This window comes from Hoplias malabaricus, chromosome 3 (genome assembly GCF_029633855.1).
Source record: "Hoplias malabaricus isolate fHopMal1 chromosome 3, fHopMal1.hap1, whole genome shotgun sequence".
Classification (NCBI taxonomy): domain Eukaryota; kingdom Metazoa; phylum Chordata; class Actinopteri; order Characiformes; family Erythrinidae; genus Hoplias; species Hoplias malabaricus.
Window position 1 is genome coordinate 27,816,824 of NC_089802.1, and position 20,565 is coordinate 27,837,388.

Consider the following 20,565-nt stretch of genomic DNA (forward strand, 5'->3'; position numbering starts at 1 on the left):
TAAAGAGACGCACTTGAATGAATCACCGCTGATAAACTGCAATAACACAGACATCTGCTCAGACAAGAGCACGGCCAAACTCTGATTACTCACTCTCTCTCTCACACACACACACACACACATTAATGCTGATATCTGTATGTAAATATTCCACATATCATTTACAATGTGATTAAAGATGCTGAAGGAGATCTGGATGAGACAAGATCTAAAGCATTATATATTCACCACTACATTCTGTGGAGAGATGTAGTCTATTATCTATCATTGTCATAACAGTATTTCTACATTTCAGAGTTAATCATTTTCATCATCATTTAAGTCAATAAATCTGTAACAGGTTGATTCCAGCTCCACCCTCAGCAGCATCCACTTTAATGGGGACCTGTAGTATAAAACGCTTTAAGAGAAAAGGTCACCATTTACTCTCTGTCATTCTGACAAATAGCCACAGCCCACAAACGCTTCAGAGCCGTGCACACTCCAGAGGATTCTGAGCTACAGGCCGCAGAAGCTGATTTTCTAAAAAGATAGCAGCTGTTTCAGGATGTTTCTGAACGCTCCATCTGTTTTGCTGACTCTTTCTCAATGCTAATTTGGGGAATACATGTCACAACTCTGTTTTACAAGAAGCCAGATGTTATTCCATCTCAAATAGGTAGAGATAGGAGGATAGTTCTGGAACAAATATACAGTGTTAGTTTTGCATAAATATGCATCGCAGCACAATTTTAAACATATATTTTATACAAATGTCAGTCATTTCCTTGTGGATAAATACCATATATAGCATTTCTGTGTGGTGGTGAATGGAACCAGACGTCATTATGTCTATGTCACATATAAAGCACTGCATTTTCTCTCCACCACCAGCAGCAGTGACCTCTAGTCCTAAGAGCTTTATATGGAACAATAAATGAGGAATATCTTGACTTACAGTGGCTCAAATCTATAGTAAGCCATTTCTCTGAGGAGCTTTTAGTGGAGAAGGTCCGGTTACCTTCACCATCACTGCCAACAAAGGACTCTGAAAGGACTCAGTCACTTTGTTTACATCATTAACTTTTTTATTATGCAGAATAATTTTAAAATCTGTGGATTGTCCCTTTAAACTTTGCTAGCCTGCAGCAACAGAGCACATCGGTCTAAAGACAGAATCTGGAACAGCGGTCTAATAACCTCCATTTATATAGAAAGACACATAATTGACCCCAATAAATCTATGAGTGCACAAAAATATGTTTAGGGAACTTTAGAGCCAATAGTGACGTTCAGAAGAACAAATTATATCCAAAGAGTTAAAGGACAGAATAAAGGAGAAGCAGGAACATATGCAAAAGCCAGATGCCAAAATATAAGTCAAAAAGGCAAGAAAAACACTGTTAGCTAAGATCATGAAGGAGAAACTAGCTTCGTGTACAACAGGGGGAAACTATAAAATCCATAACAAGGAGTTAACCCCCATTTTAGGACTGCTCTGTGTTAAATCCTGTATTAAACCCCTTCATAAAATCAGCAGTTCTTAACTGTACCCTGTGAGTGCTGAGGAGTGTAGAAACCGCTTAGCGCAGCTTAGCATAATGAATGGAAGATTATAGGATGAGCGACCTAGCTCCTCAGATATAGTCTGATATGTCAAAGGATGAGGTATTTAGTCACATTTGTGGTCATAAAACTGAAAATTACATGCGTTTTTGGGATTATCTTATTAGCAACATTCTTACTTTTGTTTTTTTAAGAAGGCTATCGCTAGTTAGTTTACATTTAAAAAATCTGCAAATAAAAGCTCTGAAAAATTAAATATTCAACTATATGAAAAACATGAAATGATAAGTTACCAACATTTTAATTAAGCATTAAAACAATAATCCTACTGCACAAAAAAGCTTTACTGCAAATATGTCAAAATAAACGCTTTTAAATATGCCTGTTGCTACATTTTACCACCATCATTGCTGAGATCTTTACTGGACAAATTACTCAAGCACTCCTTTATTCCCAGAGTCCACTCCTCCTCTCTTTCTCACTTTAGTTTCTCACTCCACAGCACATGGTGTGAGTGGGTGGGAGAAAGAAAAAGGAGGAAAAAAAGTTAATTAAATCTTATATACACCTACCAAACCATATTAAACAGTATTATGCACTCGCTCCTGGATTTACCCAGTACTCAGTCTGGATAATGTTAAACTAGACACACAAAATTATGCCTGGACATGTGTATAATCCCAGACCCTGGATTCTGTATTAACCTCATCCACAACAGAAAATGAATTAATTATTTTATTCTAAATATTAGCGACTTGTAAACTCGATTTAGTATATTATATAACGTACTAAATCCACATAGTGAGGGATGGGCAAATCAGAGCCGACCATCATACTCCCGGTATTGTCAGTGCTTCAGTTCCATTACAGAGAATACTTGTTTAGTCCGGTTTAGATATTATACACTTTAAATATTTTGGGGGAGAGGGAGCTGGCGGTGAATAAACTGCACGCTTTTGTTATCGCTGGTATGAAGCGCGACTTCCAAGGGTTATAGTGTGTAATTTCTGATCATTATCGATGTGCACTGTGTGGAAGGGAGTGAGTGGAAATGTTAGGGACTGATTCGTGGTAAAACAAGCGAAGGCCTGAGGAGGGGTTTATTCGTCTGTTCAATTCTGTGATGGTTGTGTCACCAGCGGCTCAAGGGTCAAGAGCGTTAAACAAGTGGAAACCAAAATACTGCCTTTTTGAGAGAGGGGGGGGGGGGGAGAGAAAGAAAAAATAAAAGAAAACAGAGAGAAACAAAGAGAGAAGACAGAGAAGAGTGATAGGGACGTAGTGAGAAAATGAAAGAGAGACAGAGAAAGAATGAAATAAATCTAGAAAAAGAAAGAAAGAAAAAAAAAAACATTTTTATATTTATATTTGTAATATCTGGGTGAATTGTGCTGAGGTGAGATGGAGCCCAACTGTGTGTGTGTGTGTGTGTGTGTGTGTGGCAGCAGGGAGCTCAGTGATGTAGGCTAATTGCTCTGAGCCTCAGCGTCCACCATATGATTGTTGCTGAACAGGTGCCACAAACATGAAGAAAAACAGTTTTTCTCTGTCTCTCTCTCTGCGCCCCTCTCTCTCTTTCTCTGCCTCACTCTCTCTGTGTCTTTCACTTGCTCTCTCTCTCAGTGCCTCTCTCTCTCTCTCTCTCTCTCTCTTGCTCTCTCTTGCTCTCTCTTGCTCTCTGTTGTATTTGTGGAATTCACAACATGTCCTAATAAAAACAGCTGCTCAGATCTGTATTAGATATAAATACGTTTGTTGTGGTCTACCTTGATGTTCTCGAGTAATGTGACACAGCACTAGTGCTCCATATCTGACTCCATTACCGACCAAAGCTAAGTTCGAAATTAGAGTGGAGAACTTTTATAAACGCCTACACATTAGTCATTTAATCACTCGGCTCACAGGGAAAGGTCAGCAGTCTTTAGGGGGTGTCTAGACTGTAGGAAAATGCAACCTTCGTGTTCCCAGGGATGCAGAAAGTTGGACAGTTTTAAGTCTTGAAGGTTTAAAAGCCAACCCTCCAGAACTGAGAACCCACTCAGAAACCAGCTACCCCTAACTCTGATGGTATTTTGAGTTTAAGACTGTATTTGTACTTTATTCTTTTGCATTTAAATATTTTTAACAAATATTTAAACAACCGGAACTTAAAGATCATTTATTTATACATATAATGTGTAAAATGACACTGTGTAGAGTAGAGTGTGTGAAGAGAGACTGACCGCTGCTGTTGCGGCTCTTCCTGTTGGCTTTGCCCCCGAGCAGCATCTTCAGGCTGTTCCTAAACATGGTGGCGGTGCGTGGAGGGGGCTAGAGAAACACCTGCAGACAAGAAACAATCCTGTGATTAAACCACACTGCAGCAGGAAAACACAGCTCCTGCACTCAGACAGCATCCATTTTCCCCTGGAACACATAGATGTGTTCACTGCCTGGGATTTACACTGAAGGAGTTCACACAGATTATTGAACAGATGATTATAGGACAGAGACGGGCATTTCAGTCAAAATATTCAAATCCGTGAGGTGGAAATATTCATAAAATACACCCTCACTGTGTTTAGTACAAGGGAGGCAGCATAAAGACCACCAAACACTGGAGGAGAAGCTCTGTGTACAGCACAGCTTTAGCACTGATTCTTATTTCAATTTAATGTTTAAAACCTACGCCTGGAAACCCATATCTAACTGCTTCAACACATTCATTCAATCATTCATAGTCTGTAACCACTTTTCCATGTTCAATCTAAATATCGTTATCACAATTTCACCAAACAGCAGATATTTGGAGGAAGAAACTCCACAAACACTTCCAGAGAGTTGCTACAGCGTGGACAGGCTGTTTAGAGGAAAGAGAGGAGTTTCATAGAGTTATTAAGGTGTTTAGATCAGCCCCTAAGGCAACTCCTGGCACCTTGAGATTTGCTCATTTAATGTAGTTGAATATAGTTGTGCTGCATGGCTTCTAAGGCTTGTTGGACGATCTGGGGCTTGGATTTTTTTGTCAAACATGCTCTCTTTGAGGTCTTCACAGTTCAAACGGTCTATAAAATAAAAATCGACTTTTCAAACAGGCTTTGATAAGGATATTGCTTCCTCTAAATCCAGTGTATTTAATACGCAGGCTCACTGCCCGCCCTAACTCATGTCATTTAATCCTGAAACAGATAAAAGCAGTGCACAAACACCCCTAAAATTTCATAAGGAAGCAATACACTCCACGTTAAAGGTATGTCAGAAACCAGCATTTCCTTTACAGTATATCACTCACAGTCACTACAGACATTAGCTACTCGTTTTTCAGTGCCAGGAAAAGAAGTAAACATTTACAGAGCAGTAAATATCAAAAATTTCTTCTGCTTTTATAGTTTATATAAATAAATATAATATTTTTATAATATGTACCTGTTGGCATGGATTTAAAGAGTAAATAGGTCCTGTCAACAAACTACTGTATTTTATTGTTTAAAAATAAAATAAACCCTCTCTTGCTTTAAAATTGTATCCAAACATATGACGTTGTATATTATTTCCACTATGAAATATTGGCCAGTTCTGCCTCTACAGCGCCCCCATCAGCATCAAATCTGCTATAGTCATGGTTCCTATAGGTTCAGACTTATGCATGTAGTTTAGCCAGGGCTCCCAACCCTGACCCCTGACCTTGACCCCTGACCTTGACCCCGATGATGCTTTCTCTGTGCCATGCTTTTCCTGGAAAACAACGTCCATTTGAATAGAAAATCTCTCTTATTTTTTTATGTCTTGGATTTGAAAAATCAGTCGACGTCTCAACTACGATTATTCCAGGGCTAAACGAGTCAAACCGGATGAAGAGTCTTGTCGGGACAACTGGAAACGTACAGCAAATCTGGCATATCTTACATCTTACAGTGAGTGCATGTGTCTTGTTATATTCTCCACACACTGTTCTACTCTTCACTTTATAGAAGTGTCTTTTGGTGTTTAATTGGCTCATCTGCAGAGATGCTGGAGTCATGGTCATTAGCCCTGTTCCTCCGCTGTCAACACATTCTGGAGCTTCAGCCATTGCAAAAAACATACAACTCTACACTGAACACAACACTAACACTCCTCTTAGAAACCGCTACGGCTGAGCCACACGGCGAGGCAAAAGAGCAAAAACAACATTTCCATAACGTACCAGGGTTTAGGGAGAGGTGAAGTGAGAAGAGACAAGGTCTAGCGAGTGTCAGAGGATACGTTAGTGTGAGACGGTGTGTGAGACGCTGTGGGATAAGCGCTAAATTCTTGTTCATAGCTCCAGACAGTCAGGAGGGAAAGGGAAATTTTGTTAGTGATTGAGTGACAGGGTGAGGGACAGCGTGAGCGTGTGAGGGACTGGGCGAGTGCGTGAGGGACTGGGCATGCCCGTGAGGGACGGAGCGAGCGCGTGAGAGACAGAGCGAGCGTGTGAATGACTGGGTGAGCGTGTGAGGGACAGGGCGAGGGACAGGGTGAGCGTGTGAATGCCTGGGCGAGCGTGTGAAGGGACAAGGCGAGCGTGTGAAGGAACAAGGCGAGGGACAGGGCGAGCGTGTGAATGCCTGGGCGAGCGTGTGAGGGACAGAGCGATCGTGTGAAGGGACAAGGCGAGCGTGTGAAGGGACAAGGCGAGGGACAGGGCGAGCGTGTGAATGCCTGTGCGAGAGTGTGATGGACAGGGCGAGCGTGTGAAGGGACAGGGCGAGCGTGTGAAGGGACAGGGCGAGCGTGTGAAGGGACAGGGCGAGCCCGTGAGGGACGGGGTGAGCGTGTGAAGGGACAGGGCGAGCCCGTGAGGGACGGGGCGAGCGTGTGAATGCCTGGGTGAGCGTGTGAGGGACGGGGCGAGCGTGTGAATGACTGGGTGAGCGTGTGAGGGACAGGGCGAGGGACAGGGTGAGCGTGTGAATGCCTGGGCGAGCGTGTGAGGGACAGGGCGAGCGTGTGGAGGGACAGGGCGAGCGTGTGAAGGGACAAGGCGAGCGTGTGAAGGGACAAGGCGAGCGTGTGAAGGGACAAGGCGAGCGTGTGAAGGGACAAGGCGAGCGTGTGAAGGGACAAGGCGAGGGACAGGGCGAGCGTGTGAATGCCTGTGCGAGAGTGTGATGGACAGGGCGAGCGTGTGAAGGGACAGGGCGAGCGTGTGAAGGGACAGGGCGAGCCCGTGAGGGACGGGGCGAGCGTGTGAAGGGACAGGGCGAGCGTGTGAGGGACGGGGCGAGCGTGTGAATGCCTGGGCGAGCGTGTGAGGGACGGGGCGAGCGTATGAATGCCTGGGCGAGCGTGTGAGGGACGGGGCGAGCGTGTGAGGGACAGGGCGAGCGTGTGAATGCCTGGGTGAGCGCGTGAGGGACGGGCTGAGCGTGTGAAGGGACAAGGCGAGGCACAGGGCGAGCGTGTGAAGGGACAGGGCGAGCCCGTGAGGGACGGGGCGAGCGCGTGAATGCCTGGGCGAGAGCGTGAGGGAGGGGGCGAGCGTGTGAGGGACAGGGCGAGCGTGTGAGGAATAAGAATGAATACACTGAAAGCGCACCTGAATTATGGAGCTATTCTGAGACTTTCTTTATTGTTTACGAAGCCTGTTTTAAACTGTGTTTATTCCATTAATTAATAACATTCGGAATTACATTAAGCCACACGATCAAATCCTCTTTTTGCTGAAACCCTCAGGGCAGTACTGACCACAATTTAAAGCACCGCGGCTTGCAGCAGTTCATTTTCACCACAACAAAACGTTTGTGATGTGACGACAACACACCACACAACTGCAGATAATAATCTGACTTCCACAGCTGTAAAGAAAAACACCACGTGCAGTGGATACGCAATTAAAGCCTATTGTCGGGAAAGAAAACTGGAATTGTGAATCATTAGTCAAGGCTGTGATTATGAATTTGACCGGAACCGCTACATTCTCTCTCTCAATCAGTTAATTACATCAGATCTTGCGAAAGGTCCAATGACTCCATTAATGAGTGACTACTGAAGCTCCTGGTGAATTCTGTAATGTGGTTTAGGTTCAGATTAAATCAAATGTCCCCTCTGTCTTTTCATGTACTGTCCCTTTAAAACCACACTACTGTGCCACATGGAAACAACACAGAGGAGAACCTAAACACAGAGGCAGACCGAGCAACTCAGAGTTTTGACTTTAGTGAAGACAACTCTGGACATAAATACATCAAATGTAAACACTGAGGGGAAAAAAATAGTTTCAGACCAAAGTGAATCCCCCGTACTGTTTCACACTGAACACAATCACACACTGAATATAAACACCCAGCCACATCAGAAACACATATCCCACCTTTAATAGTGGAGCGTATTTACAGCACAAGCCTCATCAGTGAACTATGAGACAACAAGCAACAACTAAACAGTCCTTCATTAATCATAACTGAGGTAAAATGTTCGATTCATCGTGATACTGACTTGTGGCCCAGCACTACCTTCCTGGTCATTCGTAATGAGATATTTTCCCCAGACCGTTCAGCCCCACAGACAGCTGAAGTGAATAGTATTAATGATGCAGTGCCCCCTGTTGAGAGGGATGTAAAGGGGTCAGTGCAGGATAAGCATCTGTAGATGAACATGGGATAAACTTTAAGTAGCTAAAGTGAAATCTGGGCTAATTCCCTGCTCAGACGGAGCAGAAGGGAGGAGGCTGTGACAGGGGCTGTACGGACGCTGCTGGTGGTTATATAATCGTTATTATGAATGAAATCCCCCTGGTTCTGCATGTACCTTGTAGAAAGTGAAACCAGCTCTAAAGCACAGTAAAAAATAGTCTTCACCTCCAAATGACTCACAGCAACTGGGCGAAATGAACCCCCCAGATTCTGACACATTCAGGGTTGTAACAGTGAATCTCACACCAACATGAGTTTTAAAGAACTGCAGATAATTCACATGTAATGTATCAGGTTTTTATTAGTCATATTTATGACTGATTATTGATTATGTTCCCCATGGTCTTCTATCTCTGGCTTGATTAAAAAGAACCTATATTCATATTTGTTCTGCTCCAAAAACACTCATATGAACTCTTTTTCCAACTACTGTCATTTAGGGATGCACCGATCCAATATTAGGATCGGATATCGGTCCAACAAAATTAGCTGGATCGGGTATTGAACGAATACATTCACTTTCAATTCAAGTACCTTAAGCTACTTATTTTTTGTCTTTTTTTTAGCTGCTAAATTTTGTTAAGAATCACACCAAATGTTTACAGTGTCTGATTACTGACTTTGGATTTCTGTTTACTCTATATATTTATAAATAAGTCTTTGGCAAAGGAAAGTTACTTTTCATTTTCAGTTTTGACCAATACATTATTTATTTTAATATATTTTAAAGTTTAACTCTGTGCCAAGGTCCTGCAAAACTGTTTTGTGAGAAATAAATTGCATTTGTGTTCTCCCTGTGTCCGTGTGGGTTTCCTCTGGGTGACTGTCTGTGAGGTGTGTGGTGTGTTCTCCGTGTGTCTGCGTGGGTTTCCTCCGGGTGACTGTCTGTGAGGAGTGTGGTGTGTTCTCTCTGTGTCTGCGTGGGTTTCCTCTGGGTGCTCCGGTTTCCTCCACCGGCCACGCTCTTTGGTAAATCTGCTGGTGGCGAGTGGGAATCTCTGCAGAAGCCCTCGGACAGTGAGTGCTGGAGAGTGAAGTGGAGATTTTTTTTCTTTTTGCTGTGTCATGGCTCTGATGGGCAGGAGAACCACCTCCTACACAGGCCAAAGAGCTGCAGATACATTAGACACACTGGAAACACTCATACAGCCATAAGGAAAGATCTCTCTCTCTCTCTCTCTGATAAAGAACACCACACAATCCACCTCAGTCCTACTCTTTTACTTTAACACACCACACAAAAACATGACGTTATACTGACACCTAGTGGCCTGATGTATCAGATTCTGTACAGAGCTGATCTGAACTTGGCTGCACCTATCTATGTGGAATGTTCTGAACAGAACAAAGCTAAACCTGAGTGTGTTCGATAAAGCAATTCTCAGTGCTTTTCCACTGCAGGTTCCCTACTCCACTCGGCTCTAATCGTCTGTTCTCCTCCTCCACCAGGTAAATCAGGTCCCGGTTCTGGAAGTGGGTTCTTGTTTAGTGGCTGTTCTCTCGTGGTTCAGAGCGAGCCAAGTAGGTAACTTGTGGCGTGTAAACCTTGCAGAGCGCTGATTGTCAAGAGAGAGTCGTCACTCTATGCCACGCAACGCAGACGACTAGCACCAGTTCTCCATCTATAAAATCTCCAGCTGCAGCAGAGATCACGGTTGTTTTTATCCGACTCACGATGGCAGCTCGTAAAATTATGCCGTGGTCTTCTGAAGAGGTTCAAATGCTCCTTGGATTGGTGGTCGATGAAAGAATCCAGCAAGAGCTGGAAGTTACAACAAGGAAGGAACAAACTCTACTGATCTGTCTGAACTGATGACGGAGCTGTGTTCAGTCCCAAACAACAACAATAACAACACGCCAATACATCACGAGTAAACACCGCTTAACGTTACCGCCGCCGTTGTTGTAGTTTCTAAAGCCCACTAGAGACAGGGGTTTGAGACGACACCCAATACATTTCGAGTTTTGGCAGTGGAAATTGAAGAAATAGAGCGTAGAGTCCAGTAGAGTAGGAACCATGCAGTGGAAAAGTGCCAAGAGTGAAGCATGTGAACGGCTGCCAAACTGACTTTAATTAACATTGACCAGTCCAGCAGGATACACCAGTTTTTCAAGGCACTGAAACAGAAACCTCATTGAGGTCTGGAACCGATGTCAGAAGATTAGTTCTGGATCTAAAATACCACTTTAAACTAAACCCAAAAGGTACTGGGGGATTTATACGCTTCTGGTGGAGTTATACTGCCATTGGTGACTTCAGGCTCATGTGCAGCTGCTCCACAGCATCTTATTCCATACCATGCTGTTCTACAGAGTATATATTCACTTTATGCGTATATACAAACGACCAAGGATTAACCCTAACATAGCTGGATTCACTTGTTCCAATGGGTGTCTACAAACTTTTGGACATAGGGTGTATATAATCAGAGCACTTGTCATCACACATTACTTTGGATATAACAGAAGAAAATAGCTCTGAGTTAAGCAGGTAATTGTATATAAAACCACACAAACCCATGAGTTGAAAGGAGGTGGTCATGACTCAGAGCAGCACAACAGACTGAAACTACTGTATTATATCTTTATTAATCAGCATCATTTGTTATTAGGCTCTTAATGATACAGGCGTGTGACAATCTCCTGAGAGTAAATATACAGCGCTCTCTCTCCCTCTCGATATATGTATATAAACGATGAGGCTACGGTTGGACGAGACCTTTATGCTGAAACTGATGATTAAAGGATTGTTGTAGGTATTAACAGGATTGTGCTAGAGGTTACACCACTGATCCCAGACAGGTCTGTTTGGTATTCTGTATGTGCCTCTGTCTGCCTGATCAGACAAAGAGAGAGAGAGAGAGAGAGAGAGAGAGAGAGAGAGAGAGAGAGAGAGAGAGAGAGAGACAGAGAGACACAGAGAGAGCGAGAAAGAGGTACAGAGAGAGAGACAGAGAGAGGGAGAGAGAGAGAAAATGAGAAAGAGAGAGCGAGAAAGAGGTACAGAGAGAGAGACAGAGAGAGGGAGAGAGAGAGAAAATGAGAAAGAGAGAGCGAGAAAGAGGTACAGAGAGAGAGACAGAGAGAGGGAGAAAGAGAGAGACAGAGACACTGCCTGTGAGAGAGCAGTCTGTCTGAGAACAAATGAAGTTGTGACATGAGGTGGGAGAGAGCTCTTCACAATAAGGAAAAGTAATCAATCTTGGCAGCAGGAGTACATTAGCATTGAGATGAAGGCATTTTTATTTATCCACGCCTAAAACGATCAGCTGCTTTCTTCTGGGCTTGGTGCACACTGGAATTGAATTCCCTGGTCATCACAGTGGGCGCACGCGTGTGTGTGTGTGTGTGTGTGTGTGAGAGAGAGAGAGAGAGGTAGAAAAAGCCTTACTGTGTGCTCCGTGGTGGGCTGCAGGTCCAGGTTAACTCATCCACCTCCTTCTTCACCTCCTTCTTCCATGCATCATGCAGCAGTAGCAGCAGCAGCACCCTGCTACAACAGAGAATAAGCCAATAAACCTCCTTCATGCCACGTTATAAGATGTGACTTTACATTCAGTTGAACAAACACAAATCAAACCAATGAGAAATTAAATCAACACTACATAAGATTTGGGTATTTTGCTCTTGGGGCGCCCCCTAGTGTAATTCATGTTTACAGCACTGCACTGAAATCAATGTGGAGATGCAGGGAGTGAGGGGGTGTTTCATACCCTCCTCCATAAGCAACATAGTGCAGTTTCTGCAGTGCTGAGCCCAGAGTAGCAATGACAGAGGCTCCACTCTCCCTGTTACAGCTCAGTGGAGCATCACTGGTTTTGAAACTGTGATTTTAAGGTAACAATACCTAGTGTTCCTTTAACTGTGGACGTCCAGAGATATGAACATCTGTATGACCACAATACACTCTCACTGCGGTGGTGGACATATACTGCACCTTAATTAGGGAACGTAACTGTACCTTATTCTTTATTAACTGTAGACGTTAAAGTCGTGTTGATGTCATTCGTCCTGTTTCATCTCCAGGACTTTTATTGTGTTCTTTTATTCTCCACAGTTGTATAATGAAAGTTTACAGAGATCCCCTTCTCCTTCTGGAGAAGAGAATGTAATGAATATTTAGGGAACACAACTGGACTATAACACCACTGCTGTACTTTTAAAGATACACTACACTGTTTGTACGTTTAAAGATACACTACACTCTTTGTACCTTTAAAAGATACACTACACTGCTTGTACCTTTAAAAGATACACTACACTGTTTGTACCTTTAAAAGATACACTACACTGTTTGTACGTTTAAAGATACACTACACTGTTTGTACGTTTAAAGATACACTACACTGTTTGTACCTTTAAAAGATACACTACACTGTTTGTACCTTTAAAAGATACACTACACTGTCTGTACCTTTAAAGATACACTACACTGTTTGTACCTTTAAAAGATACACTACACTGTTTGTACCTTTAAAAGATACACTACACTGTCTGTACCTTTAAAGATACACTACATTGTCTGTACCTTTAAAGAAACATACACTGTCTGTACCTTTAAAGATACACTACACTGTCTGTACCTTTAAAGATACACTACACTGTCTGTACCTTTAAAACATACACTACACTGTCTGTACCTTTAAAGATACACTACACTGTCTGTATCTTTAAAGATACACTGTATAATGACAAATAAATGCACATTTTTCACATCACAGTTCATGACGAGAGATTCCCTCTGACATCGGTTTGGACATCACAGTGTACAAAGAGGTGGATGAACTTGAGGGACATCCATGGCCACCTCCAACCAAACCTCGCTACAAGAAGCAAGGACCCAGGCGTTATTTGTATTGTATTTGTATCCATCCTGACTGGCACTGCATGTCGAGCACAAGGACCCAGAGTCATTGTGGTGTATCTGCAGAGAGAGGCAGACCCTCACAATTCGCAGGCTATGACCCGGACTCCACACAGACACATAAATCGGCTTTAAGACTGTAAAACGCGGTCCCAAAACAGTGGATAAGGGGCAGTACACATATAAAACCATGCACTCTGCAGTGGCCAATACAGATAATAACATACATACACTAGTGGAGGAAAAATACCGCACTGGGTGCTTAAAGTGATCTGTGAAGAGAACACACAAAGAAGCACATCGCACCACGGCTGGGAGTAACACCAAAATTAAAGATAAGAGTCACCTAGCATTAAGATGCATCAGTAACGGGTGTCATTTTAGAGGAAGAGGGAGCTTCCATGACGCATCCCAAAGGCTGTGGCACACTAATTCCAGTAATATACATCACTTAGCCCTGATTAGATTTCAGCACTCAGCTGTAATTTTCTTCTCCTTATTCTCAAGAATATCCCAAACGCTCCGGGTGAGAGGAGGGGCCCACGAGGCTGAGCGTCACTCTGTGACATACAGAAGCATTTAAAATGCACACAGTGTATGACTGAAAGTTGGTGGGCTCCTGCTCATTCAACACTGACAGCCACACAGCCATCAGAGAGGTGTTGGATTACTGCTGGGGATCACAAATCATCCTAAAGATACTGGATGGGGGTCCTTCACTCCAGAGAACACCATGTCACTGTTTCACAGCCAGATATTTAGGCTTGTGCTTCAGCATTCCTAGACTTCTCTAGTCTCAGTGATGTTAGCCCCATGTGTAACCTCATGTGCAACTTTCTGTTTAGTCCCTGGTTGGTTTTCCACTCCCACAGCTCTCCCTCCAAAATGTATTCATCAAAACTGGGAACAGTGGGCTTTGGAAACCACAACAACGGCAGTGGTAACGTTAAGCAGTGTTTACTCATGGTGTATTGGCGTGTTGTTGTTGTTATTGTTGTTGTTTGGGACTGTACACAGTTCCGTCATCAGTTCAGACAGATCAGTAGAGTTTGCTCCTTCCTTGTTGCAGCGTCCAGCTCTCGCTGGATTCTTTCGTCGGCCACCGATCCAAGGAGCATTTGAACCTCTTCAAAAAGACCACAGCGTAATTTTATGAGCTGCCGTTGTGAGTCGGAATCTCTGCTGCAGCTGGAGATTTTACAGATGGAGAGTTGGTGCTGGACTTCTGCGTTGCGTGGCGCAGAGTGATGACTCTCTCTGGACAATCAGCGCTCTGCAAAGGTTTAAACGACACGGTTTAGTCCCTACTCGGCTCGGTCTCAACCACGCAGTGGAGGGCCCTTGGTGTAACTACAATAAAACAAATGATGGGGGGGGGGTCCTCATATGACATTTTTTGTAACAAAACTAAACTCTCCACAAACTAACAACCAGTCAGCATTCATATATTACCACACGCCATGCAGAGGCCCCGAGCGTTTCTTGTTATCTCACACTGAGCTCACACTGGAGGTTGTTATGTAATGTTGAGATGGTAGGAAGTATGTATATGATGCAGAGTGTTAAGAAATGCAGCTAGGACTTGATGAAGACCTTCATTCACTGTTCATATGAACTTCAATCCACCTTCTGGAACACTGCTACCGTGTTTCCCCGAAAGTAAGACAGTGTCTTACATTCTTTTTACCCCCGAAAGTCCCACTATGTCTTACTTTCGGGGTATGTCTTATATTGGTAAAAAATGTCGATTTCTGTTTTAACCATAAAATTAACATTTATTAACAACCTGAACAGTATGGTATTCACCATAAACCAGTTTTATAAAAGCAAGTGCCAAGAATGTCTTGTTACAACTGTATCATGACGGTATTTCCATGTATAACATGTAAAACAATGAAAAACGGTAAGAACGAACAGTTTGAATATGTTATACTGGAAGATAAAACAGATTTATTCCATGATCAGAGCGGCCACCAGCGGCTGCACGTGAGGGCACTGAGGCTGCGTGTTGGACCACGGACAACATTACTGCTGCTCCCGCGGCCTCCACATCCCTCCGCTCATTCCGCTCCAGATCCGTCCGCACCCCGCAGTTAATGCAGCAAAAGGTACCGGTACTATGGCTTATATTTTTCCAACGTACAGTTTACTATGTCTTACTTTCGGGGTACGTCTTACATTAGCCGACCCCCCTAAAACCCACACTGCGTCTTACTATCGGGGGTGTCTTACTATCGGGGAAACACGGTATCACTGGATAGAGACTGATGGACAAAGCTTTGTGTTTACTGCCCCCTTTAGGCAGGATTAGCACTGTATTCCAATCTAGTGCTGCATATGCTCTAACAATGCTGTATGTAAACAAACAAACAAACAAGTGCACAGAATTTTAATATTGTCACTGTCCAATTAAAAACATGTATCTATGTGTTTGTGGATGTGTAGTTTACTACATCATTTGAACACAGCAGCTGTCTTTCACACTGTGTGTAAATTTCATAATGAATGAACCAATAGAAACGCTCCAAAATGACTCTGAAGAAAATCTTTTTACATTGACTTCCATTGAAAGTTAAGAAGGTTGTTTCCTGCTCCTGTAAAGGTACTGTTTTGGGAGATACATGTTTAGCTTGTATTGTCTATATCAGTACAGTGATATATTGCTTATTATTTTTAGCTGTGTTTACTGTGTTTAATGTGGACAACAGATAACTCACACTTACTCCATACATCCTTACTGACAGATAATAATATACTAGGTATTCCTTTCAATGAAAATAATGATAATTGGACAGTGATGATATGAAAACACATCTGCCACAACTTTATTATAACACACGTACGTTACATTAAGTGCTGTTTATTTCTTCTGCTTCTACCAAGTTTGAGTTAATTTGAAAGGATTATTCATTCATTCATTCATTCATCTGTAACCTTTATCCAGTTCAGGGTCACGGTGGGTCTGGAGCCTACCCTGAATCACCAAGCACAAGGCAGGAACACACCCTGGAGGGGGCACCACTCCTTCACAGGCCGACACACACTCACACATTCACTCATACAGACATTCTTGAGTCTCCAATCCACCTACCAATGTGTGTTTTTGGAGCGTGGGAGGAAACCGGGAGCACCCGGAGGAAACCCACGCACACACGGGGAGAACACACCACACTCCTCACAAACAGTCACCCGGAGGAAACCCACGCAGACACAGGGAGAACACACCACACTCCTCACAGACAGTCACCCGGAGGAAACCCACGCAGACACGGGGAGAACACACCACACTCCTCACAGACAGTCACCTGGAGGAAACCCACGCAGACATGGGGAGAACACACCACACTCCTCACAAACAGTCACCCAGAGGAAACCCACGCAGACACAGGGAGAACACACCACACTCCTCACAGACAGTCACCCGGAGGAAACCCATGTAGACACAGGGAGAACACACCACACTCCTCACAAACAGTCACCCGGAGGAAACCCACGCAGACACAGGGAGAACACACCACACTCCTCACAAACAGTCACCCAGAGGAAACCCACGCAGACACAGGGAGAACACACCACACTCCTCACAAACAGTCACCTGGAGCGGGACTCAAACCCACAACCTCCAGGACCCTGGAGCTGTGACAGAGACACCACCTGCTGCACCACCGTGTCCTCCCATTGAAAGATTAGCCAACAATAAATTAACACAAATATAAATAACTAATAAAAGTGTAATTTTAAGTAACTCTGATAAACAAAGGCTGCTGTGTGTAAGAAAGTGACACAGAAACAGAACAATAAATATATCAGTTTGCATAAGGCAGTTTGAGGGGAAGTGGTTTAAAACGTTAAAACGTTAGTGTCCTCAGGGTCCATGCTGCATCAGGTGTCACCACAGAGAGAAATAAAGAAATAAAGAAGAGCATCAGGCACCAAGCCCAGTCTCTTTTATGTGTGGCTTTGGTTTTAGGCCCTCTGAGAAAATTAGCCTCAACAAAGTAAATCCACAGCTGCCTCCCGAAGCCAATCTGCGGCTCTAGCTTCATTTCTCAGCTCTTACACAGAGCTGTGTCACACAAACGGACTAACACAGGCGTGAACCTCCACCTCTACCACCATCAGAGTCCTTTACAGTTCACATGGAACAGATTTACTGCTTCAGTTTTATTGATTTATTTGTAGTTACCTTTAATTTGACCTTATTTTTTTATGTGACTTGTATTTTTATTCTTTTTTCTTCATATCTGTATTAATTTGTATATATGTTATTAATTTATGGTTTAATATTGTTAAACAAAGCACAATCATGCAACAAAAGTCCAACGCACTATCACTAACCCTCTCATCACACACAAATCGATGTGTATAAACTGAGTTAAACAAGCAGGTTATCAACATTCCCCTCACAATTCTCCCTCTGTCTCGCTCTCCAAAGGGACTGGTTTTAATGGGCTTACACTTCCACTCCATTAGCCAAACACTGTCTTCCTCGCTCCTCTGTGTGTGTGTGTGTCACCGCTGCTGTCACTACACATTACGTGGCCACTTCCTCTGCAGTCCAGCCAGACTTGGTCAGATTAAATTTAAGCGGCGAGCAGACAGCTGACGTTGAATGGCTTGAGCCGGATCCCTAACTGCGCTCATATTGCAAATCAGAGCTTATGAAACTATTAATGGCTATTATAAATCTCCATTAAATTCACAACTGCCACCGTTCCCCTTAACGCCCCGCACTGCCTGCCTGAAGAGCATCATCTGTCATCACACATTCTTTCATCCTTCACTCATCTCTTCTGCTCCCTCGCCTCGTCTTTATATTCCACCATTTCCTCCACAGTCCCTGTAAATCAGATTTTAAAGCCAGTGTATTATTGCGTTCCAGTTTGCGCTCCATCTCTGCATCTGGTGAAGGAGTAGGGGTGGGCGATATGGTCGAAATATCATGATAGTAAGACGTATTCAAATATTTCTAGCTGAAAACACAAGTAGTGACATATTTAAAAGGTGCTATATTCAACATTTTAAGCATTAATACAGCAGTAACCACTTATTTCAATTTAAACATCTAGTGGATTAAAGTCGTCCAGAGCTGGGCATGAAGATACGCACACTCTGTGTGTGTTGTTCTCTGCCCTTTGTTTTCATCGCCGGGCTGGCCCCGCATGCTTGTTAGTCCAGCCCTGTGTCAACACTTGCCCTCCCCATGTTTAGTTTTGCCCTCCACAAGAGTCAATACAGTGACTTATGTTCAGGTGAAAGCAACCTCTGAGATATTCCCCCACCAAAATATCCCTGGGTAAACATGCTTTTAGAGTGCTTTTTCCTGATGTAACTCATAACGAATGCAGTGACTAATAACTTCAACTCACTCAACATTTTCAAACAAGTAAATTTTTAGTCCTTTTTTTGTTGAATATAATAACAATTGTCATATTCAATACTACACAAGTAACGTTTAAAAAAAACACACAAAAAAATTGGAGAATGATTGATTTCTGAATTACAATGATAAGTTACAACAAAAACGCTTTAAAAACGAATATGTACACGTGTATATGTGAATATGTGTCTTACAATTTTCTTTCTGGTTTCACCTACATCATCCCACTGGATCCATGATGCTCTTTTAAACTATTAATAGAGTGGGGTGTAACTACAATGATGCAGTTTGAAATCCAGTAACGGTTTTAAGACTCAAGTGTCAAATCTGAGACCCGTGTGGGAACATTAATCCAGAGCCACTAGCCTTGGCTGGAGGACCCTGTGACTGAAAACCAGCGGCGGCTCGAGTGAGTCTCTAGTGCTCTCTGACTCAGACCTTCTCTGGAAAACACAGCCGTGGTGATCAATTAGGCGCCACCAAATGGCAGGAATTAAGCCTCCTCTAATCCGAGGATAAAGAGGCGGCAGACCCGGGTGACTCACCTGGCCGCGTGGAGCGTGTGCTAACACGACTCTGATGCCTTTTATCTACGGATCCGGATTCGGCCCAAACTCTGAATGCAGACGCACAGATCAGAAAATGAGTCATGAGGACCGGCAAGGCTGGGAGCGAGAGGAAGCGCCACCCTGCATTGGCGCTGAGGATTAGAGAGAGGGCAGCTGGGAATTCCACCTCTCACAGATCAGACGTTCCACTGTGGAGTCAGCGGGAGGCTGTGGAATTTCAGCTGAGAAGGAAAAGGATTTGGAGGGAGACAGAAAGGTCAGCCACCCCCCAGCGAGACTGTGGACTCTGGACTGATGGAGCCCCCTCCACAACCTCTGCCATGAGCTGGTTTACGTGGTGGAATGCAATCAAATCCTCCTCATAATGTTCTAGTGTCTGTAACTACAACATTCACATGTATATTATACAGCGCCCCCCTGAGGTTCAGTTCTGCTGTAGGCACAGATAGACAGAGAAAGAGATCTATCTATCTATACAACAACACACTATGCAAATCACAATATGCAAATGAGCAGAGCATAGACATGGTTCCCACCCCCTGATGACACTCTCCACGCATGTTCTCCCTGTATCTGTATGGGTTTCCTCCCACAATCCAAACAACAGGTGTGTGTGTGTGTGTGTGTGTGTGAAACTGTCCACAGGTGTGAATGAGTGACTGGGTTAATGTATGATACTGTCCACAGGAGTGTGTGTGTTTGTTCCTGACTTGCACCCAGTGGTTCTAGGTCAGCTCCAGACCCACCGCGACCCTGAACAGGATGAAGTGCTTACAGAAGACGGATGAATTAATATTATTTAATTGAGTATATTTGTTGTCTTCAAAGTGGAGCCTCGCCTGTTCCAGTCTGCGAGCAGAAAGTTGGCGAAAGAAGTTTACAGAAGAGAAAGGCCCTACTTTCTTCCCTTCTATAAACTGCTGGATTGTTCTAAGACACAAAACACGGATTTTCAAGGCAAATAACGGCCACAGTGAGTGTATCACTTATGAACTTATCATGAATACGCTCTTCATAAACCACAAAAATCCCACTGAGTGCTTTTCAAATCGTGCAAATTTACCTCCGTGAAGTGTCAGAGGTCACATTCGTCCCTTCAGTGTTTTCAAAGGCCCTCTTTCTGCATGGCCATGTCTTTCTGATGTCATGTATTATTTCGGCTTGTCTATAAGAGCCTTATTCTAAGCTCCGAGACCTTGCGCCACTAGCGGTCTCATTCTCTTCTCAATGGTCCGGCTGTCATTCCCAACACCCACTCCAAATACCATCCTGGTGAAGCAGAGATAGGGACAAAATAAGAGAAGGGACGCAGCAGGAAAACAAAAGCATCCTTCAAACCAAACTCAGTCCCATCGCGTTCATAAGGCAACCGACTGTCTTCAATAGGCCCAGTGCACTCACACATACCACTCATTCACTCACTGGGCTCTTTAATGATGAGCTTCTAGAGGGACTTTCCCCTTTACATGCTTTTCTTTCTTCGCAGCTGAGATGAGTTTATTGTGTCTCTAGTCTTTAGCCAGTGACTAATAATGAGTTATGGTCAAACTTGGCAGTCGGACTGGTTCTCTG

At 43.6% G+C, this 20,565-nt stretch overlaps 1 protein-coding gene across 7 annotated transcripts in view; it reads right to left on the bottom strand.

The window, feature by feature from the left end:
- Positions 1–20,565, bottom strand: part of tanc2b (tetratricopeptide repeat, ankyrin repeat and coiled-coil containing 2b) — a 105,203-nt gene that overhangs the window by 67,830 nt on the left and 16,808 nt on the right. For 5 of the 7 annotated variants that reach the window (XM_066662730.1, XM_066662729.1, XM_066662728.1 and 2 more), the window contains exons 2-3: positions 11,572–11,673; positions 3,768–3,867 (exon numbers count right to left, since the gene is read on the bottom strand). In XM_066662730.1, the coding sequence (XP_066518827.1) occupies positions 3,768–3,834 (67 nt within the window). In that variant the 5' untranslated portion in view covers positions 3,835–3,867; positions 11,572–11,673. The remainder of the gene's footprint in view (positions 1–3,767; positions 3,868–11,571; positions 11,674–20,565) is intronic. The other 2 variants (XM_066662725.1, XM_066662726.1) reach the window with 2 other exon arrangements.